At 48.1% G+C, this 23,902-nt stretch overlaps 1 protein-coding gene across 3 annotated transcripts in view; it reads right to left on the bottom strand.

The window, feature by feature from the left end:
- Nucleotides 1-218: 218 nt before the first annotated feature.
- The window catches only part of LOC142560966 (E3 ubiquitin-protein ligase RNF170-like), a 164,071-nt gene continuing 140,387 nt past the window's right edge, over nucleotides 219-23,902 (bottom strand). For all 3 annotated transcript variants that reach the window (XM_075673408.1, XM_075673409.1, XM_075673407.1), the window contains one exon: nucleotides 219-1,077. In XM_075673408.1, coding sequence (XP_075529523.1) covers nucleotides 799-1,077 — 279 coding nt within the window. In that variant the 3' untranslated portion in view covers nucleotides 219-798. The remainder of the gene's footprint in view (nucleotides 1,078-23,902) is intronic.

The following is a 23,902-nucleotide window of genomic DNA, read 5'->3' as shown; positions in this document are numbered from 1 at the left end:
GTACGTTCTGTTGTGCACTGATATAGTGAAATAGATCATATCTCAAATTAAAATTTACGCAGCATGCCACTGCCAAGTTGCTCACTAATTGAAAAGCAGCCTAAGGTGTCCCAAGCTCTCACTCAATGCTTCTGGTGGCCTAGGCTGCAGTGAAGCACAACCATTGATTGGCTGTCCTGCATTCCCAGAACCACTATTATGAGAATGCTAAATGTTGCTGCAGATAACAACTAGTTTATTTTGTAACAAAACAGCAGGTGCCACGCTTGCAACATTTCAGCTGATTGAATGGGCCTTTGCAAAATGTGCAGCCTATAACAGAGCCTGCAAGTCCTGCATATATGCATGTAGCCTGTTAACACTGCATGATACCCTGTCCAAGCAAATCAGCATCACACAATGGGCAATCTCAGCACTGCCAAGTGAATCAGCTCAGAAGTGTCTGCTCCTGAGTGCTGCTACATGAAAGCAAGGTGTTCGGTCTATAACTAAGAGCAGACACAGAGCAGTCTTTTTGCAGCATCGCATAATTTACAATGCCTGCAGCATACAATTGTCAAGCCACAATTTCACAATAAGAGAAGGGACATCCTCAGAAACAATATGAGCATCCTGTCATGAAGCACCGATAAAATGTGTCCGGGCTGCTGCAATTTCCTCAGAAAGTAAAGCACATGTATTCACACACGCACACGAGATGGCTGGCGTTGCAAGAGCAAGGCTGAACCTCAGTGCAAACCACCATACAGAACCATCGTTCACCGTACGAGCACACACCTGCACGGTCACCAGTCAGATTCAGTTCGCATCCTCTTGCCACCGAGCAGCCAGGAAGCGCCGATAGATGACGGTCACGTAGATGGCTAGAAGCAGTACCACAAAAAGGTCATCCAGCAGACCGAGGATGCCGAAAATTGCCTCTGGAATCATGTCGAGTGGTGAGATGAGGTACATGATAGCAGCTACGAAGCAGAGCACAATGCGCAGCCGGAACATGTACATGATGCCGCCCACCGAGAAGAACTCTGAGCCCGCATGGCGCAGCAGCGTGGGCAGGTCTCGCAGGTGGTCCAGCCACTGGTAAGAGACAAGCAGCTGCTTTCACAAAGACTCAAACTGGCACAGAATGTTCAAAACACGCGCCATGTGGTGAAGTGGGAAGAGCGCTTTGTCGCAGAATTTATTAGCATAACTAATTGCTGCTCATCTAAACCACTAGGCAATCTAGACAATGTACATTCTTGAACCTTCGAACGAATTCTGAAGTAGAGTAGCGATGTGCAAATACCGAATAGTAACTTCAAATCGAATATCAAATTGAATTTGGAAAAGATAGCCAAATATCAAATATCAGAAAATTCAAAAGTTGGACATACAATATATCAAAATTAAACATTTACAAATTTTGGTCAAGACAATACGGTGCTGCACATGCTTGGGAGTCTTCTAGCATTGCACAACCAGTATATATATCAAGCTATTGGTAACATAAAGGTACATAGAAATCAAGATATCCAGTGCAGTCTGCTCTTACTAAAGTGAACACCAATTTTGTAAGTCTGCACTGATTACAGCTCAGTTCTAATATATGAAGGTAGGGAAAATATTTTTTTATAAATAGAATTTTTGTTGAATAGAATCAAGTGCTTTTTTTCCCCTTGAAACATGAATTAATTACGAATGAATACCACTGAAATTTTCAGTAGTACAGTCAACCTGTATTTTGCGGCCATCTTTTATTTCTTGCACAGAAAGCTTTTCTTTCCAGCCTTTATCTAAAATACAGAAGGGAAGGGCTAAACAACTTTGCAGCTGTTGGGTTATCGTTAAGCCAATCTACGCGACAGATGAAAAGACTGCACATAACATGACTCGATCACCACTCCGCACATAGCCGGTGCCAAAATGAAAGAGCAAGGGGCTGCTCGATTGTCAGGTTCAACATTATTTTCCACCTGCCAAAGATTTTGGAACCTGGAGGGTTACGGCAAGTTCCATATCCTATAAGCATCCACTGGCAGGACATGGATATCCTAGGAATGTGTTGAATTAGCACGTCCTCTATCTTTCTCTGCCTAGGAAAGAAAGGAGAACAAAAGGAACCGGCCATTGGCCCTAGTACAGCTTTTTGCCGCCACGCACCACTGCTGGAGTAGGACTACCATCGCTCATGGAAACACAGGCCGCGACTGTATTTGCAGCTGTTAAATGATTGAGCTTTCGACTGTATTTGCGTTGTTTCAAGTATAATCAATACTTTTGTAAACAGGAACCCTGAAGCACTTGTCGCTCTCGGCAACCAGCCCATTTTAGAGGCATGTGTCATTCGCTGCTATTGCTGTTTGATGTGCTCACACATCATCTGCTGCGCCAATACAAGAATGCACATCAGCTGAAAACCAATTCATGGAAAATTGTTCTCACTGTTATGTTTGCTTGTCTGAGTTGGTTTTTGAAAACAGTGTTTGCCAGCAGCTAATGCTGAAAGCTTGGGCACTGAAAGAGCCCCAGTGGGTGCTACCATCTACTCATGTAGCAGACAACACGCAAGCCAGGAGTGCATGCGCTAAATGGCACATAATGTCATTAAACTGCTTCCAAAGCAGTACGTGATCCCGCGTTCCCTTCGTAAAGTTTTTGAGAATTACATTTGTTGCCACTGAAAGGAAGCCACAGCTGGTGCCAGAAAATAAGGAGCTGTGCCGTGTGATTCCATGATTTGAGAGCTTAAGGGGAGACGCGGGTCGAAAAATGGCGATTTTCATTAAAAATGTCAGTTTTATATTTTCCACTGTTTCAACAAGATTGATCCCTTCTCTTTCACATATAAAGAAATCAGAGCCGTAAATGATCGGGAAATTATAAATAAAGTCGCTGAAAGCACTCGAGGTGGCAAGAAAAGGTGCAAATCTGGCCCATTTTCCAGCGCGTGATGCATCAAATCGCGGCGTCGCAAGCCATGGGCATCTTGAGCTGGAATTTGAGGTATAGTAGCAGCGCCTGGTGGCGACGCGCGAAACGTTATCTGGGTAGTATCAGCTTGGGTAGTATTGAGCCCTGGCTGTGGCAAAGCACATTTCTAGCCCCAGTTTTGCATCAATTCACACTTTTTTCTGCCCTGTTGCGAGTGCAAAAAGGCTCGTCACTTCTCAGAGACCACGCCAACCACGTTGCGAGCTAGCCGCAGCCTATGGTTTAATGAAAACAGACTCTATGTGGGACGTAATGCTGGAAGCAGAAGGAATTGGCGACGCCGATCTGGAGAGACCTAGCTCAGCCTCGAAAAAGCATCACCGTCATTACTGCTGTGTTGTGGGCTGCCATGAACAAGAAGGCCTGAATCCCTACATCAGATTCTACCGTTTTCCTTAAAGGCCTCATGAAGCAGAGCGTTGGGCGCACTGGGTAAGCGAAACTTCGAGCCATGCTGACTGCTTTGCCTGTCTTGAAGCTTGCTTGATTATCTGCGTTCCAAAATTCGGTCTTTTGCACCTACAGTCCCAGCAGGCATGGCTGGTGATTCATGATTCGAGACCCGGCCACAGCGACAATTAACAATTTGACTGGTGCAAAGTGGTGACGTGACCAGGTGTGTGCAAATGACCACAAGTGATCGGGCTGATTCGGTGACAATTCACTATCCCCCTACGAGCAGCACAAATTAGAGAGTTATATGTGCTCATCCTTGACCTCAAGCCAGCACGTTGAGGCAGCGCAGCAAGGTAGTATTGATCGCAGCACATCAATGTTCGAGCGCTGTCATTGAAAGCTACTTCAAGCAAGCAGCGCACAAGCTTGCACTGCAGCTCGATTCACACGTACGTTACTGCGAGCTCATATGCATTGCATCAGTTATTTATCAGTTGCTAAAGGGATAGATGGCCGCTACTACAGTGCAAGCATAACTACTTGTCTAGCGGCATGCAGTCAACAAATATTGCAGGAGGCCTGCCGTTTCGTGGCATGTCGAAAGACCGCTACCGTCGCGGCGTGTACGATTGTGCACTCGAGCAATTCGTACATCGCGGCATGCTGAAAGACCGCTGCCATCGCAGCGCATACCGTTAGCGCTCGAGCAGTTCCGTACACATGCCTGCTTATCACTGCTGTGAATTCATTTATAGCAAGCATTTCCTCACGATCGTATGCCTGAATCTAGCAGCATGCAAACTTTACCTGAAGTTCAACTTCGTACGCGACTCGCTTCACTTGCGATTGACACCGCGCTAGAACTTCACCACTTATTTCTTGAATGGCGTAGCATAGTTTCTTGCCTTTACACGGTGTGCCACCCCTGAAAAAATCTTCGCCGCACGATATTCGCTGCAAGCTGTGGTACAACACAACGAAAAGTGGTGGCGGGCCCATATTGTAAACATGCTTTCCAAAGCAGACGACCGAGCTTGATACTACCCAGCTCAGGACAGAGGGCACTTTTTATGGATGGATCGATGGATGGAAGGTAGAAGCGTCCCCTTTGAAATGGGGTGACGACAGTTACCACGATGCTCAGCGTTTTATTTTTGTTTAACTGTGTTGTAAGTTATTCAAATTCGCCATTTTCTTTAAATACATCTTCCTACACTTTTAACCTTATGTCAGCTCTCTGCTTTTAAGCCACCAATCCTCCAATTGCCTCTTGCTAATTTCTACCGCATATTTATTTACATGACTATTGTTATCTCTGAACCCGAGGGCCTCGGGAAGTGTGACTGTGCCCACATCGACATCAGGATGGATGCTGGATGGATATTTAGCGCCATTTTCGCAGCGCCCCCTGGGCAATGCAAGAGCCCTATTGGGTTTGTGCAAGGCAGTAGGCCTACGCTTTTTCTCTCCGAGGTCGGCTTTGCCGCGTCACAATTTCTCCAGGAAGTAATAATAAAAATAACATTTCTCCGCTAAAACCAAGTGCTTTCACTGGATTTCTAAATCACGTGGTGCAATTCCAGCCACGCCAGTGGCTGCTAGTGCGTGGCGCGGCCACAATTTGTCTGCTCTTCCTGAGACGCACAGCTCTCTCGACGTGTTCCCACACTTTCAAGCATTTTTCTGCTCCTTGTTTCGATGGATCCCATGACGAAACGCAATGTTCGATCTCAAAAGTATCGGTCGAAGCACAAGTTCAAGGGAACTCGCCGCGAAGTCAAGCGGCGTGCAATGGAGACTTCCGCAGCAGCTAAGCCTAACCTCGGTGACGGCAACGCTTCCAACTGTTCAGAGCCAGCCGGCCGCTCAAGATTCATTGACAGCGCAGACGAATTCATCAGCGCATCGGAGAACAAGTTGAGAATCTTCGACAATTAAGATCGGAGCGGCGAGGCGACAGCAAGCAACTTTATCTGCGAGATCGGCGTTGCGAACACACTAGTGTTAGATATGGCACCTTTTCCTGAGCCTCCTTCGAGTTCACCGGACTACTTCGAATCACCGTCACACCTAAAGCGCAGAAGTGTATCTACCACATTCCCGAGGTGCAGCACATCCAAACAAGTTGGCGTACCCCACCTCGTGTGTCTTTATGTGGGTCTATTGTCCCATTGCTTGACTCTTCCTGAAAATGAAACGGGAGCCTAGCACAGTTCCAGGTCCCGAGCAAAGATGCTTTGTGGCTCTGAAAGGTCGCTCGAGAACAAACCACCTCCCACCCGCTGAGCGCTTGGAAACCGGGGGCAACGACGGCTGTAAGTCACCGTGAAGCCCCCAGAACCCCCATCCACCTATTGTGACGGCGCTTGCAAGCCGCGAGGCAATGACGGCTGTAATGCACCGTGAAGCCCTGGGTGCAACCCCCCATCCGCCTTTGTGATGGCAGTTGCAGACCAGGAAGGCAATATCTGAGACATGTAATCCCTCGGACAAGTGATGCCCATGGAGCGACCCTCTGAGCTGAATGTGACTTACACTCGCACGGGTGCCTACCATTGGCCGAAAATGACGACACCTGAGCGGGCTCGATGATTGGCCGAACAGGACGTGACCTTGAGACACCAAACGGGTTAAAAGCCAGAGACTGGGAGCAGCAGAAAAGCATTCCTTCATTCATCTCTTTCGAGCTTCTTGCCACGGGCCGCAGCGTCCGATTTGCTGCTGGCCATCAGTGACTTTATGACGGTTAATGATGTTTTTACTGTAAATAATGTAAATAAACCTCCAGTTTTCACCTCAAAGTCCTCCTCAACCTCGGCCAACTCCCGCACTCAACGGCAAGGCCAAATATCAGGGAGACAGCGGTGGGTTTTTCCTCCAGATCCAACACTAGTGAGAGCCGCGGCATGTCTTGCGTACGGATGGCGCAACCTTTTTATCTGTGAGTTGGCCAAAAAACGCACTCCAAGAAAAGTTTACACCCTTCGGAGTGTATATTTGCCACACAACAATAATCGTCATCTGTCTTGCCCGCATTTCCTTTCTTGAAAACGCTGCGCTTGTTACTTTCCTGTCGGGAATGCTATGTCATGCTGATAACGTGCATGCCATTAGTTACTGGAAAGTACCGGGCTCGCCGCGTTAGAGAAAGTAAATGTGGACAAGACATGGCGATTATTGTTGTGTGGCAAATATACACCCCAAAGGGTGCAACTGCTTTTAGAGTGCGGAAAGGAGTCGCATCATTTTTGGAGTTGTGTTGCAACAATGCAGTGTGTACCACGTTTGTTATTTCGTCAACATATTCATCGCGGCGTGCATCTCTGGCAGACGATGCTAACCGTGGAGCGGGCCCTTCGGCCAGCCAGAGAGAGTTTCGCCGCGAATATCGAGGCAGTGGTTGCGGCGCGCGCAATTGCATGGCGCTGGACACAATTAACCTGTCTGATTTTGTGCAGTTCTTGGTTTGCCAAAACCGATGCACCATAAATTGTTCACTGCCATAACAAAGAAAGTGCACCTCGCTGCTACAAAAGCAGTGGCTGATAACTTGGAGTTGGCTCGGAATATAACAGCACAGGAAGTGAGTCAGCATCGTGATCACAAAGACTCTGAGGGAACAACATATGGCGCAGGTGAATTCTAAAGTTGTGCACTGGATCTAGATACCCTGGCCTGCATTATGTGCAATTTCTATATAGATTTCAGTGCTACAACACAAATAAAGAACTTTTATAACTTTCAATTGTGTTTTTCTCAGTTTCATATTTTTGGCCCAACATGGCTTTTGTGCAGGGCATTTGATGTACTTATTGTGGTTCAATCAAGACCAAATTTGGTGTGCATAATCTTTAAGATGTGTAGAATGCACTTATCTAGGTTTTAATGCAATCAGTTTATTTTTAAGAATGGATATCTTCAATACACTTGGGTACCAGCCACTGAAAATGAAGCACCAGATATGAAATTCTCTCAAAATGTTGCCTGTGAAGGGAACGCCAATGGTGGTCCTTGTCCGTCTTTCTTGTGTCTGTGGTTTTATTCGCGCTAAGCTACTACTTCGAAAATGTGTTCACAACACCGGGAAAAGGTTGAGGCTATACTTCAAGCACCCAAACCATATGACAAGACATCCCTAAGGGCTTTTCCGGGCCTTATTTCATTTGACGACTGCTTTTTGGAGAACAGAGCGATGGTCGTGGTGGAAATGTATAGGCTCCTAGAGAAAAACATGCCCTGGAAGTGGAAGAGGAAGCATCAAGCCAATTTTGAGGCACTTAAGGAGATGATCTGTGCATCTACAGTGCTCGCTCACTACGACGGGACGAAGCCCCTTCTTTTGTCCAAGGACGCATCGCCGTACGGTGTTGATGCCTTCCTCGCTTAGGAAGATGCTATTTGCCGAGAGGCACCCAATGCATTCAATTCATGAACACTGGGAAGTACCGAAAAGAACTATTTCCAGCTCAACAAAGGAAGTGTAGCAGTAATCTACGGCATCAGCCATTTTCATAAGTACATAGCTGGCTGGCATGTGACCATAATAACAGATTGCCAGGCATTGAATGGAATCGTGAGTGAAACAAAGCAAGTACCCCGGGTCTTTTCATCAAGGATGAAGCGATGGTGCCTTAAACTAGCAACGTATGATTACAAGTTGCAGTACAGGCCTGGCCTACTGCACCAAAATATGGGCACTCTAAGCTGACTTCCACTACCGGCAGAAGTTGATGAGCCTTATCCCCTAGGAGACGTGCTCATGTTGGCTACCATGCCCAGGTTCGAGCTTTCACCACGTCAACTAGCACAAATGACTCGAGAGGACTCAGTTTTGTCCCAAGTGCTGGAGGCTGTCTGAAACGGTGAAGTCAATAAACTGCCAAAGGAACAGTTTTCATTGTGCCGAAAACTGAAGACTGAGCTTTCAGCACAGGAAGGGTGCCTTGTTAGAGGATCCCAGATGGTAACTCTAACAAAGGCGAGAAACTACTTTCTTAAACTTGCACCTGCAAACCACCACATAATTGTGACCACGAAGGTACTTTCGGTGGCCAGGCATTGACGCACATACCGAACGGCTCGCTAGAAACTCTGCAACTTCTTGTCATCACCAAAGGGCACCAGCCAGGGCACCAGCCAGGGCACCAGCCAGGGCACCAGTGCCCAAATGGGAACACACAAGAACACCTTGGGACACAGTTCACACAAGACTTTGTTGGTCCCATAGAAGGCAGAATACTGGCTAATTGTTGTGGACGCATAAAGTAAATGGTTGGAAGTGTGCTCCATGCGCAATACACAGTCTGCCACATTGACTGAGGAACTCCACAACCTTTTCGCAGCTTTTGGGCTCCCCAAAAAGCTTGTGACTAATAATGGACCATCCTTCGTTTCAGTAGAAGTTGACAGCTTCCTAAAGAAGAATGTGGTGACCCAAGTAACAAGTGCACTGTATCATGCTACAACGAATGGCCAAGCAGAAAGGATGGTTTTTGAAACAATACGAGCATTAGTCGAAAACAAGGACGGAACATTCGCGTGTAGGCTGGCTCAGTTTTTGCTAAAGCAACACACCACCATCTGCACATCAACGGACGAAATGCCAGCTGCACTTGTGTTCGGGCGTGAGCTGGATACAGCTCTCACGTGCATTCAGCCCCAAGCAAAAGCGAACAAAATGCATACCAACTGCAACAGGGGCACAAAGTCGAGAGTACTCACTGTCGGACAAGCAGTTTCCTTTCGAAACTTTGGAGGGAATCCGATCTGAACTGAGGGAACGGTTTTGGAAAAGCTAGACAGCAGATCGTGGCTCATTAAAGGCCCGAACAGGTTAGTGCGATGACAATGTGACCACATCAAGCCTGTTGCTTTGAGGCACCCCACAGAAGATTCAGTGACACAGGATGAGGGCTGTACGCTATCCGCGAGCAATGTCCCACTCCCATTTATGCTTGGGATAAAAGCAGATAACTCCACGTTTTCAGAGGCCACTCTCTCAGGAACGCTGCAGCCTTTGCAATCATCGGTGACCAAACCAGAGATTGGCACTCCCCCTGAGACCGTGCCAAACACGACTGCAAAGTCATGCCCACAGTGGGAACAACGCCCTCCGCATCACTACGGCGACTCCATCTGAGAAGGGAGGAAAGTGTTGTGTACAAGCGACGCACCACCACTCCTCAGCTGGACAAAGCCCCAGTGCAAATGAAACAGGAAGCGATCCCACCCCGAGTCGAGTTCCAAGAATTCTCCATCACCCCCAGCATCTCGGCCACTGGACAGGGACCGAGAGTTTGCCCCCTCGAACACATGCGGCTCTCGTCTGCGTCTCTCGTAGAAAATAAACTCGGTCTGTTTTCTGCCACCAACCAATGTACATTCCTTTCATGGATGGGGCCAGACCCTGTACGTAACAGCTTGCAAGAACGCGCGTACACGAACACATAGGTGTATCTAAGCCAATGAGCAAGGGATCTGTCGCAGTAACAGTGTAGCACACTAAAGTGCTGCAGCGTTATCTCTTACCATACTCCTATACAGATGGTTCTATTATCACGAAATACAGCTGTGTTGATTGACAAGTCACTTCATCACCGAGCACGCGTGTTAATCATCAACAATGGCTTGTTGATTTAGTTGCACTTTGCTGCTGAGGTCTCTTTAGTAGCTGTCAATAGTGAGCCTACAACTGATTACATGATGTAATATGGCATTGCACTTCGGAACAATGATGTAACACCGAATGACCGTACAGGCGCTGTGCGACACAAACAGAGCTCGTATTTGTTCGTTCTATGTTACGTCATTGTTTCAAAGTGTACTGCCTTAAGTCATGACTAACCAACTGGCCCACCAGTATGTCTTATGCAATTGATTACAATTATGACAGACATAAAAGTGATATGCACACATCTAGTTACTTCTTCAGGCAGAGGTGATTGTCAGATATGTTTTCAAGAGAAGAATGTTTGTATGAAAACAAATATTAATTCATATTGCTGAAAAGACACCCCATATAGGCGTGAATTCACGAAATGTTTTCATTTCTTGTTGGTGCTAAAAATATCCCTGCAAATAGAAGTAGTGTTATGTCATTCATGCCTTAAGAGATGACAGAGGTCTACGGAGGCACACAAGGCAGCAATGCCCATGCATAAAGGCCTGGGTGGCCAATCGGCTGCCCCTTCCCTATTTATCCAGACCTCTATCAGCATTTAAACAATGTACAACCTGTGGTAAGTGAATACAGGCATGCTTGCTCTCTCGGCAATGGCAACAATCAAGGATGATTGCCTTGAGACTGTTTGCTACTGTCAACATCATTTACGCATGCATTCTCTTTTTATTCTTTTCCCTACATAAAAAAGAAGCTTCACAGTCAGTGAGATATAGCAAAGTAATGTTATTAGATTGCATTGGGCACGGCACAAATGTCATTCATGTAGTGACATCCTAGCTAGCTAATGCACAGCCACATTAAAAAGAAAGAGAAGTGCATAGGCTAACAAACAGGTGCAGTACCTGTACTTCATTTGAAAGCAAATCAAGATTATCAAGCGACTATAGAGATCTAGATTAAGGGGACACAAGTGTTGAGGCTAGTACTTGGGGCCTCGACGATTGCATCCCCCTGATCTAAAGCTCTCTCATAAGCTTTGCAATGAGTGTAGTGATCTTGCATGCGAAATGGTTGACGTAGTAAGTCATTTTATATTTGCCTTTCTTAATCAGTAACAGCTTAAACAGGTACATGACAATGAAATGAAATGCTGGCTCATATGGTGCACAAGACACAAGTAGAAGAGAACATTTGCCATGCCTGCTGTAACACCAATTACAACATGCAGTAGCTTGTAGGCAATGAATGCATGTTCATTGTGTCAGTGCAATTTGCAGCTACCTCTAATAAAAGCCCAGAATGTCTGCATTGCAGACATTAGTTCATTAGCACTGTGTGCGGGGCAGCACAAGAAAGTAAGGGAATGTGCGCACGAGTGAACCAAGAAAAAAAGGAACCACAATGCCAGATGACACACCAGAGCGGACACTGCAATTGCGTCAAAAGAGTAGCGTACACAATCCCCCTGTCCTGTGGAAAACAATACACAGGGCAAATAGGAAGATGCCTTAATGATCGAACAAGAGAGCCCGCATCATCACTTTCAGGGACCCCAGGCAGCAATCTGGCTTTGCACTGCAAACGTTATGAAATGAACAAGAAGGGACAAGATAGCTAAGCAAGCGCATGCACCCCCAAATTTCATGAAGTGCAAGTCCTGAAAAGAAACAACAATAGGCTAACTTGGGAGATATTTGAGGCATTTGAGATAATTAAAACAGGAGCGCAATGTGTAAGTGCACCGTCAGTCACCTTGACAAGAAAGAAAGTCACCTTTTTGAGACAGCCTCAGAGAGATAACAGAAGAGATATGGCAACTAAATAAAAAAGTGTGGGAATTTAAATTAAGAAATCAGCTGACAGTGCAGCTGTGTCCTCGTCTAGTCGTTTATAATTTGTCCGTGTTCCTTAAGTTATGCTGCTACAATCCTTGAATCATATATTGACCTTACCAGTTGTTTTGTCGTCTTCATATGTTACGTGCATATGACTTTTTATCAAAAAATGCAAATTTGTCAAGAATCAAAAGGAAGTATCTAGCTTTCACACATTATATGCTTATTATGCCATGCCACTGGTGTTTGCACAAGCAGCGTGTACTCAGACATAACAACAAGCAGCTGAATTTCTTGCACATGCAAGGCGCTCACATCCCAGAGTATGAGACTGTATACTTTGCTTAATCTATAAATACGCCTCAGGATTTTTGCTGTTCACACCAATGTCCACATGGCAAAAATGAAGTCTGCCCCAAATTTGCGTTCATGAGAACAGTACTTTGGCGCGCCCACATTTCACGACAGCACGCATGTACTCATGTAACTTTTAAGCTGTTCCTTATATTGCCCTCACCGATTATAAACACCTTCGTAGCACAGAAATAACTTCTGAAAAACACACAAGATACGTGAAGGAGGCAGAAAGGGCCGGAACCAAAGCTCGCCTACAACACTTATGCACGGTTTACGTCAGCACATATGCATATTGCATAAAACAAACACTTATACGCCTAGCACCACTGTGACACATTGCACGTACACATCACAGTGCACTTACGCTTCGTAAAAGTAAGAACCCTAGCGCTCGAACATCCTGTCACCAATGTGCATCGCAGCCTGCAAAACAGCTCACACAAAGCAAGAGACAAACAGCACATTACAAATTACTGCGATGACACGACAATGAAGCTCATTGCTACACATTGTGCCATCACTTCTGAACACTGCACAAACTTACAATTTTTGTATCGATGAAGCGCGCACACACAACACCTACAAACACCATATGCTGAGGTGGGCGATTGCAAGCTTCTCATTTTGGCGCGTACCGAACTGGTGTCATGCTTAGAATGCAGGTGTATGGGATGGCCTGTGCGTTTGTAATGCACATGCAAAAAACAGCCTAAAACACACAAAATCGGCGGCTTCATTCCTTCTGACCCTCGCGTAAACACAACACACATCCGTCTGTTTCCTTTGGCAATCGCACGTACTGACAAGGTCAGGAAGAGTACAGCGGCTTGCTGTGTTCGACAAATAGCTTCGCAGGTGCTGAATACCTCTTTCAATGATCACAATAAACCACACAAAAAGCAAACTGCCGCTCCAGCCTAGGGGCCTAGGCCTCACCCTCCACTTTGAACCAGCGCCATGTCTGTGCGGTCGGCACGCGGAGGCACAAGTTCACGACCGCCTCTGGTGACGTCATGGCGGCCATTACTGGTGGACCGCCTGCTTGTGGTGCGGCATGCTGCGATGGCCAGCTCGAGAGTAAATCGGCCCTAAGCATTTAGTTTATGCATTGCCGATTGCTGATAACAATTCGTGGTGACATTCTAACTTTAGAACACCACACATTTATTTGTCCCCAAAGTGAGATAGATTGCTTTCTTTTTTACGGCTCTTGTATGGCTGACGCGCAGTCATAATGCGGAGACCACGCTGTGTGAGACCTTTGCAGAATGACAGCATGTTGCAGTTGTTTCAGAAATTTACGTTCTGGCCAACTAGAATGCTTCTATCTCTCGCACAGAACACGGTCATGTCGTTCTGGTAGTAAAATATATAACAAGCTCTCGAATAAAAATCGCGGCTGCGCTGGCAATTTCTTAATGACAGGTGATTGAAACCGGGTGTCGTCTTGAAAGAGCTATATGCGACAAATTTCATTTTAGAGCGGAGCTCTTTAGTGCCCGTTTTTGCATCGCCGTCGGCTTCGGCGTAACCAAGGTCATCATCCGCATGCTGCTCTAGCTGCGCACGCTCCTGCTGCCATCTTTCACGTGCGGCACGAGTCTTGTCCTCTAAAGCCAGATCACGTGTTCTCGCCTATCCTCTCGCCCCCTTCCTCTGCGCAGCACCGTTGCGTTGACTCTCGCTGCTACCGTCCACTCCACCCTCGCCATCCCTTTGCCCGCTGTCACGGCACTGCCACAGTGATGGCGGCGGGCACTCCTTGTTGCCTGACGTGTGATCCATGGCTCTTTGCTCCGCTGTCTCCACGTCGTGTGGCTGTACGGCTCTCAGTTGTATCGCTCGCTTCCCCATTTGCGGGGCACATTCTTCAGTGGCATTTGTCGCCTCTGGCAGTGCTTGCGCCTGGCTGTCCTTCTCCCACCTCCACTCTTGCCCTATACGTCCCCTTACCTGGCGCAGTGCCGTTGCGGTGACTCGAAAGACAGTTATAGCGTTTCGTCTCCTTATTTCTTATTAGTTTCCACCCCAACCTTGTGTAGCCACATTGAGTCCTGTCTGTGAGTGAATGAGCACGCGACCTCTACTCAATACCCCTGTTCCCCACCTTTTTCCTCATCCCACCTCAGAAAAACATTAAATAATAATTGCTAATCTCCCCCCCCCTCCCCGCAGCGGTGACCTACTATAAGATGGCGTGATGGCGCGTCGCTGGAGAGCTGGCTCGAGAGCGGCGGATCGCGGTTTGTGCTGCCCAATCCGAAACGCAAAACCGCCTCTGTTCGGCACGGCGTGTTCTGTAGGTGGTTGCCTGTTGTTGAAGTAAGGCAGCAGCTGCATTTAAAGATTGCAATTACCAAGAAGCATAATCGTCTGCCAATTTTTTTTAGATGGACATTTCTAATGGAAATTTGCAACTATGCATGGGAATGCACTGGGAACAAAAATGGCATTGAAAATCTGGTTTTCAGACTGAAGTGCTACCGAATTGTAACATTATTTTTTGAGCGTTTTCAAAGTCGAGTTCCTATGTAACGAACTACTGATACAACGACCACTTTTCCACAGAACTATCAAGTTCGTTATCTACAGGTTCGGCTATAATATGTTCGTAAAGGTAGCTCACCAGTGACAGGCGGCTGTTGAAGTGACATGAATTTCGTCGCCATGTTATCTAACTTGATTATCATGCCCATCGGTGGCTGATCTGCCTGATCTTCGCACATGCTTTCGCGCTTTCCAAATTACGCACTGCTTTTGTTGCCATTTCCTCTGTGCAAGTCTTGTTATCATTTCGATCGGTCTTAACAACACGCTGGAACTTTGCACCGACAGAGGCGGCCTCAGCCAATGTGCGGGCGCTGTGTGTGTACGATCACCGCATAAGGCTGACCGACGTCGACGAGCGCGCACAGTGACGAAGTTCATTACTGCGTCAGCCAGGGCGGCCCATCCATAGCACACTCGGCATTCCTTTGGTGCGGAAGTGACATGCTCGCTTGGGCTGTGTCGAGCACGAGGGGCTTCGTGGTGCACAAGACACTGCGCGTCTCTACACTGAACATATCGAATAGTAGATATTCAATATGCGCGTCAAATTATTCGAATGTTCACTATTTGATTAGATTTGGTAATAGCATTTGAGTACTCGCACACCCCTAATACGCAGCCAAATGCTTGTGTTCAACAATTCTGCTTTGCCTCATGCAATCAAAATTTGGAATAGGCTCCAAGATACTATTATTAACATACGTGACCTAATAGTTTTCAGAAAAGAGCTAACTTAATTTTTTTCTTAATCTAATTTTCTTGAATACTGTCTTGTAGAAAATAGCACTCGGGAAACAGCAAATGAACAGACGCAATACGAATGAAAGGTAGCAGTTGTACACTACCTACACAGGATGCACACTGTCCTTAAAAAAATTTATTGTTAGTCACATGAACACAAGAGTTGTTTTTTCAGCTCCAGAGAAACATAACAGAGCGTGTGAGTTGACAGACCCATGCCAAAAATCTGCCGTTGGGTGTTCTAAGAAACATTGAAATCCTTTTAAGGATTGTGAAGAGGCAGTGGCGTACGAGTTGCCTCTGTCCTGCGGTAAGAAGTACATAGCACAGACAGGACGGCATCTCAATAACTGTTAAGCGAGCATAGTTTAAACGTGAAGAATTACCATGATGGTCATCCGTCCACTGTCATGAAAGCAGATGTGCTCATCTGTTTGGCGATTGTGCGGTTCTGGCAGGCACAGAGATAGAAAATGTGCCCAAAGGCACAGGCTATCAATTGGAGTGGTCAAAGTTGTGTAAGCAGCCTGTCTATCAACCTGCTAGATAAAGAACCAGCCTTTTTGGAAAGCTCAGCTTGACATATTTGTTGTATTGTACACAGTACTTAATACAAGATTAATTAATTTATAAATTTAATGTACCCTTAGGTTTTGAATGACTTCTAGTGAACTGAATAGGTTTTCATGGCTTGGATCCCAGACGGAGGTGGCATATTCTAGATTTGAGCGAATGAGTGTTTTGTACGACTAATTTTAAAGATGAAGGTGCTTTTTGTCAAGTTACGATGAAGGTATCCTAAAATTCGATTAGCATTGTTAATTATATACGAAATGTGGTCTGACCAAGAGAGGTTTGATGTATTGCGAATTCCAAAGTACTTAAATGAGAACACAGTCTCCAAAGAATTATTAGCCATATGGTAAATGAACAAAACCAAATATTCTAGATATGCGCACATGTTTGCATTTGCTTATGTTAAGTTCCATCAAGCATATGTTGCACCATTTGTTAATAGCGTCAAGGTCAGATTGAAGGGTCTTAGTATCATCAGTGCAGGTTGTTTCTCAATAAACAACACATTCATCGGCTAATAGGTTAATGTATGAGGAAACACAGGAAGGTATGTCATTAACATAAATAAGAAAGAGCAAAGGGGCTAATACCGTTCCTTGAAGGGACCCCAGATCAAACAGCAGTATGCTTAGAATTAACATTATTTGCAGACACAAACTTGGCATGATTAGTAAGAAAGATTTCTAGCCAAAAGAGTACTTAGAGTCTATGTTAAGCGGGCACAGTTTGTAGAGAGAGCAGTTTATGGCATAACTTGTCAAATGCTTTAGAAAAGTCTAGAAAAATGCAGCCAATTAGAGAAGAATGATCAACGATGGCATGAAGGTGAGTAAAAGATATTAATAGTGTTCCACAAGAATATTGTTACGTGTAGCTGACGTACGAGTCTACAATATATTTACACGTAGACAAGCGGTGGCAATGATGGCGACGCTATATCAAGCGGTGGCCACGTCGTCTTCCTTCTCCTCAGTGCAGCCACACTGTGGCGGCTGTTCCGTAGCATCACCCCCGGCAGTAGAAGCGCCGTCCCGGTGCTTAATCTACACATCCGCGGCGAAAGGTGTGTGATATGGCTTTAGTCTCGCCACGTGAACGATGTCACTTGCAGCCGACGATGACGCTGAGAGGCTGGCGGGGATGACTTCATACGTGACATCGGTCACTTGTCGCACCACACGGTATGGGCCAGTGTAGCGGGACAGCAGCTTTTCGGAAAGGCCCACACGTTGAATGGGGGACCAGAGAAGCACCAGAGAACCCGGAGGAAATTGTACATCGCGATGGTGGCAATCATAGAGGCGTCTCTGATGCTCCTGCGAGGCCTCGAGACGGGTGCGGGCGAGCTGGCGCGCATGGTCGGCGTGTGCGATCGCGTCGCGGGCGTATTCAGTGGTTGAACGTGTGGCCGAGGGCAACAATGTGTCCAAGGGCAACGCGGGTTCTCGGCCATATAGGAGATAGAATGGTGAATAGCCGGCGGTGTCGTGACGCGATGAATTATACGCGAACGTCACATACGGTAAGTGACGATCCCAGTCGTGGTGGTCGGTCGCGACGTACTTGGATAGCATGTCGGTGATGGTCCGGTTGAGGCGCTCCGTGAGGCCGTTGGTCTGTGGGTGGTAGGACGTGCTGAACTTGTGCTTAGTCGAGCAGGAGCGGAGGATGTCCTCAACGACTGCCGACAGAAAGCTGCGGCCACGGTCAGTGAGTAATCGGCGCGGGGCACCGTGCACTAAAATGATGTCATAGAGCAGAAAGTCAGCAACGTCAGTAGCACAACTTGTCGGGAGGGCTCTGGTGATTGCGTACCGCGTAGCATAATCAGTAGCGACGGCGACCCATTTATTTCCGGAGCCCGAGAGAGGGAACGGTCCAAGAAGGTCTAGACCAACACGGAAAAAGGGTTCCGGTGGGATGTTGATCGGCTGAAGACATCCAGCTGGAGGTGTGGAGGGCTTCTTCCGGCGCTGACAGGGCTCACAAGCGGCAACGTAGCGCCGCACGGAGCGAGCGAGACCCGGCCAAAAGAAGCGACGGCGTACACGGTCGTATGTGCGCGAGACGCCCAAGTGTCCAGCCACGGGAGCGACGTGAAGTTGTTGGAGGACAGTCGACCGCAAGTGGGATGGAATTACGAGCAGAAGGTCACGGCCGTGTGGATCGAGATTGCAGCGGTATAGTGTCCCTTCCTTAAGTAGAAACATCCGGAGAGAGGCGTCGCCAGGCGTTGACTCCAGATGGTCGATGAGGGCTCGTAAGGAAGGATCGCGGCGTTGCTCATTGCCGATTTCGAGCAACTTGGACACAGAGAAAACGCAAGTGATGGTGTCCGCATCAGCCGGGTCGTCGACGGGGTAGCGGGACAAACAATCGGCATCCTGGTGCAAGCGTCCCGTCTTGTATACCACGGAGAAGGTATATTCTTGCAGGCGTAATGCCCAGGGAGCGAGTCGTCCCGTGGGGTCCTTGAGCGAGGATAGCCAGCAGAGCGCGTGGTGATCAGTGATGACACAGAAGGGGCGTCCGTACAAGTATGGGCGAAACTTGGCAACAGCCCACACAAGAGCGAGGCACTCGCGCTCTGTGATTGAATAATTGCGCTCGGCGGATGATAGAAGTCGGCTGGCATAGGCTATAACGCGATCATGTCCACGCTGGTGTTGTGCTAATACTGCTCCTATGCCGTGACCACTGGCATCAGTTCGAACTTTCGTTGAAGCAGACGGGTCAAAATGGGCCAGAATTGGAGGCGTGGTAAGGAGAGTAGTGAGCTGCGAAAAAGATGCGGCATGGTCAGGTCCCCAAGAAAATAGGGCGTCTTTCTTCAAGAGGTCGGTAAGGGGACGGGCGATGGTCGCAAAATCCTTCACAAAGCGTCGGAAATATGAGCACAGCCCTACGAAACTACGAACGTCCTTGGTAGACTTCGGAACAGGAAAGTTCGTAACGGCGCGAATCTTGTCCGGGTCAGGTCGCACGCCTCTGGCGTCCACGAGGTGTCCAAGGACGGTGATTTTGCGGCGAGCGAAGTGACATTTTGACGAGTTCAACTGGAGACCGGCGCGGCGGAACACGTCAAGAATCGCTGAAAGGCGGTCTAGATGCGTGTCAAATGTGGGTGAGTAAACGATGACGTCGTCCAGATAGCACAAACAGGTGGACCACTTGAACCCCTGAAGCAAAGAGTCCATCATTCGTTCGAAGGTGGCGGGCGCGTTACAGAGACCGAAAGGCATCACCTTGAACTGATAAAGGCCGTCCGGGGTAAAAAATGCAGTCTTCTCTCTGTCCATGTCGTCGACGGATATCTGCCAGTATCCGGACCGTAAGTCGATAGAAGAAAAATAAGTGGCACCGTACAGGCAGTCTAGAGCGTCATCAATACGTGGCAAAGGGTACACGTCCTTTTTTGTGATTTTGTTCAGGTGGCGATAATCTACACAAAAACGCCACGTTCCATCCTTCTTTTTGACAAGTACGACGGGAGAAGCCCAGGGACTACAGGAAGGCTCGATAATGTCCTTTGCAAGCATCTTTTTGACTTCCTGTTGGATAACAGCTCGTTCTGACGCAGAAACACGATATGGACGACGGTGAATAGGGTTCGCATCGCCAGTGTTTATGCGATGGGTCACGACGGACGTTTACCTAAGGGTCGATTGTCAAAGTCAAAAATGTCGCGATAGCCTTCAAGAATGCGGCAAAGGGCTGCAGCTTGAGCAGGTGTAAGGTCAGAGGAGACCATCTTCTTCATGTCGACGTCAGTACTGTGCGATGACGTCACAGTATGGGCTGAGCTGTAACGATCTTCCACTGTGAATGGCTCGACCTCATCATCCTGCAAAGCGCGAATTATAGCCAAGGAGATCCCCTGAGGCAGAACTTGCGCGGTTAGCGCGAAATTGACGAGTGGAAGGCAGGTGCAGTTACCAGTAATTTTCAGCACAGTGTGCGGCACGATAACACTACGTGTAAGCATAACGGCCGGAATTGGTGCGGCCACGTAATTGCCGTCAGGTACAGCTGGTGAGGACAACAAGTCTACGTGTGTCATAGAGTGAGGTGGTAGGCGAATAAAATCGATGCAGCTCAGATGGCGGGGAGGCGGGTCCACAGGGTCGGCAAGAAGAGGCAAGTCAAGGCGAAGTGAGCCGGCCGAACAGTCAATGAGGGCAGAATGATGGGCAAGAAAATCCAGACCGAGAATGAGGTCGTGAGGGCAATGCTCGATGACGGTGAAGAGAACGACGGTGTGTCTCTCAGCAATGGTGAGTCGGGCAGAGCACATGCCAACAATAGCGACAGTCCCTCCGTCGGCAACTTGTACAAATCGGTTCGGGGCAGGCGTCAGAACTTTCTTGAGCCGACGGCGAAGAGCAGCACTCATAATGGACACATGCGCCCCGGTGTCAATCAACGCACACACAGGAACATTGTCGACGAGAACGTCCAAAAGATTCTTGTTCATCGGTAAGGTGAAGCGAGGATTTTGAGCCAATGTCGTCTTTGCAGCTTCACCTCCAGAAGCTGCGCTGTCTAGTTTTCCGGTCGGGGGAGCGGCGAGTAGGTCGGAGAAGGAGCACGGCGAGACGGGGGCGAGCGAGATTGACGACGGGAGGGAGAAGGCGAGTGGGAGTAGCGGGGTCGTGTCAAAGGCGTCGCAGGGTCAGATGATGGGGTGGGCATAGAAGGGGCGAAGGAAAAGGACGCACTAGAGTGGCGAGGGTAGTAATTAGGAGAATAGCGTGTGGGGGAAGTCCAGCGGCTGCGGCAGTGGCGAGCGACATGTCCAATGCGTCGGCAGTTAAAACAGATCGGCTTGTCGTCCACGGTTCGCCATTCGGAGGGGTTGCGCTGTCCATAAGAGTAAGAAGGGCGCGGTGGTGCCGTGCGTGGAGAGAGAGGTTCCGAGCATACGGAACGAATGCAGTGCAGGCCGACGTTGGACAACTCTTGACGGACGATGGCCTGGATCAAGGAGATTGTCACCGGAGAATGATCAGGTGACGGAAATGAAGGGGCCGCCGGTTGTGCCGCTTCGACCTCACGACGAATAATGCGGGTCAAGTTGTCACAGCGCGACGGCTGGTGGAAGAGGTCGTCACAGGATGACGTAGCAGCTGTGTTGGGAAGGCGCGTGATGTGCTGGGATAACCGGCGGCTTTTAGCATGCTCAAGACGGCGGCACTCCTTGAGGATCGTATCGATGCTGGTGACGTTGGTAAACACCAGTAAATTGAAGGCGTCGTCAGCAATCCCTTTGAGGACGTGATTTACCTTATCGTCCTCAGACATGGTCGGGTCAGCCTTGGCACAAAGGGCCAAGACGTCGAGAATGTAGGACACGTAGGACTCGGTCGACGTCTGTACACGTGTGGCTAGGGCTTTCTTGGCATTGACTTGACGACCGAAGGGATTGCCAAAAAGGTCGCGGAGCTTCTCTTTGAAGAGATCCCAGCTCGAGATCTCCTCTTCGTGAGTATGGAACCATGCAAGTGGAGCTCCGTCGAGGTAGAAAACAACGTTCGCGAGCATAATAGTCGAATCCCACCTGTGACTGGCGCTGACACGTTCGTATAAGCGGAGCCAGTCGTCAACATCAGGACTGCCGACTCCGTTGAAAACACCAGGATCCCGAGGTGGGGAAATGGCGACGTAGGTCGGGGCTGCAGGCGGAGACGGTTGCGTAGAGGAAGTGCCGCCAGCAGGAGCCGAAGTTGCACTGTCGCCGTTGCGACCGCTGCGAAGCTCCATGACGGGTACGGGGAACGTCCACCTCCACCAAATTAATGTTACGTGTAGCTGACGTACGAGTCTACAATATATTTACACGTAGACAAGCGGTGGCAATGATGGCGACGCTATATCAAGCGGTGGCCACGTCGTCTTCCTTCTCCTCAGTGCAGCCACACTGTGGCGGCTGTTCCGTAGCAATATGAATTGCGAAAACCATGTTGTGATAGTGAAAAAAAATGAATTTGATTCGAGAAAGCTAGCAAGGTTTGAAAACAAAATATGATCAAATATTTTGCAAGGAATGCTTGTGAGGGAAATGGACTGGTAATTTAATGGTGATTGCTGGTTACCAGACTTGATAAGTGGATTCACCTTCTTGATCTTCCATTCAAATGGGAGAGATCCTGTGTCCAATAATTGCTGAAATAGCTTGGTTAATATAATTGATGAATACACAATTGTGGCTTTCAAATACTCTGTGGTACTTTCATCGCAGCCGGGTGAAGAGGAAAGTTTTAATTTGTTAATTACATTTTCTACACCACAACAATTAATTATTATAGGAAACATAATTGTTGTATTTAGTTTCATTATTCATTTGAGTTCTTTATTCCCCAGGGGGCGCTTCTGTCCTTCATTATATATATATATGGTCGTATATGTTGAATAAACGGCTTTTTTACTTCGGGACGGCTGGAGCCTTACTTCCACCTTCGGTCAATACCACTTTGGCCACGAGGATTTCATGAACGTACCCCCAGCCCCACTGTGCCGTCCATATCCGCCCACCATGAGCTTCACCGGGCTTGCTCCGCCATCGTTTTTCCTTCCGACGCCCGGTCGTTCGTCATTGCCATGGGAGCAGCGGGAGCAGATGTTCAACGTGTACTTGCTGGCATCCAGAGCCGCCGCATTCAAGCCAGAGCAATGCAAAGCTATTCTTTTGCATTCTTTGGGGGCAGAGGGCCAGTGTATTTATCAGACGCTACATGCAGGGACAAGCGCCGCAGCACGGACAGCGCCAAGTGCCGCAGCACTTGCCGATGACAAGTCTGTCGTGGCCCCTAGTGATGAATACGACTCTGCACGGCGATCGCCGCATTACGGCTCCAGTTTTCAACGTCACGCAACATTATCATCGAGCATCATTGCTTTCACCGCCGCAGCCAAAACACAGGCGAGTCCGTTCATGACTTTGTTGCCGCTCCACGGGAGCTAGTGTCACATTGTTCGTTTGCCTCGCAAGATGATGCTCTGCGGGATCAATTTGTTGCAGGCGTAGCTTCCAATCGCGTATGGGAGAGGTTACTGCTCGAGGGTTCCCATCCTTTCATTCGACAATTCATTTCGAATTGGACTTCAGTTTCAGCAGGCGGCTGAAGAGCTAAAGGAGCTTTCTGCTTCGGTCGAAGCAATTTCATTGCGGCAGCGTCGTAAACCATCCTCGCATTCTTCGAAAAAAAAGAAATTCAGAACCGGCAGCCACCTTTGAGCAGAATTTAACGATGAGCACGGGCGGCTCACATGCACCGCAGCGGAACCGCCCCCCTGAGTGGAACCGAGAACAGAGTAGCCGCTCCGGTTCGCCACATTGTTTCCGATGCGGCTCGCAATACCACATCGCGTCAGCACCGCAGTGCCCAGCGCATGGCAAGAATTGTTCGTTTTGTGGTCGCAAGGGCCACTTTCAAAGGGTATGCAACCTCAAGCTAACCCAAATGCAAGGCCGAGTCCGTGAAGTTGAATTTAATGAAGATGTTTCGTCATCTAGCAGTGCTGAGCAATTTTTGACAGCGCAACGTTTCGCTCGTAGCGAAATTCATATTGAAGTACAAGTCGCGAATGTCACATTGACATTCCTTGTAGATTCAGGATCGTCTGTTTCAATCCTGTCGAAGCAAGGATTCAGTCTATATTTTCAGAGCGTTTTGCTCCTGCCTGCTTCGCATGTTAGTCTGTTTGACTACTCTCAACGGCCGATTCCTGTGCTAGGTTGTTTCCAGGCAGACGTTCGGTTTAAAGGCCGTACAGCGTCGCTACGTTTTTGTGTTGTTCACTGAGGAACTTGTCTGATCGGTCTTGATGGCATTAAAGCCTTGGATCTTTGCAT

The sequence above is a fragment of the Dermacentor variabilis genome, chromosome 10, assembly GCF_050947875.1.
Source record: "Dermacentor variabilis isolate Ectoservices chromosome 10, ASM5094787v1, whole genome shotgun sequence".
NCBI classification, from domain to species: domain Eukaryota; kingdom Metazoa; phylum Arthropoda; class Arachnida; order Ixodida; family Ixodidae; genus Dermacentor; species Dermacentor variabilis.
The sequence above is the reverse complement of the archived record's forward strand: the minus strand, read 5'-3'. Positions and strand labels throughout refer to the sequence as shown.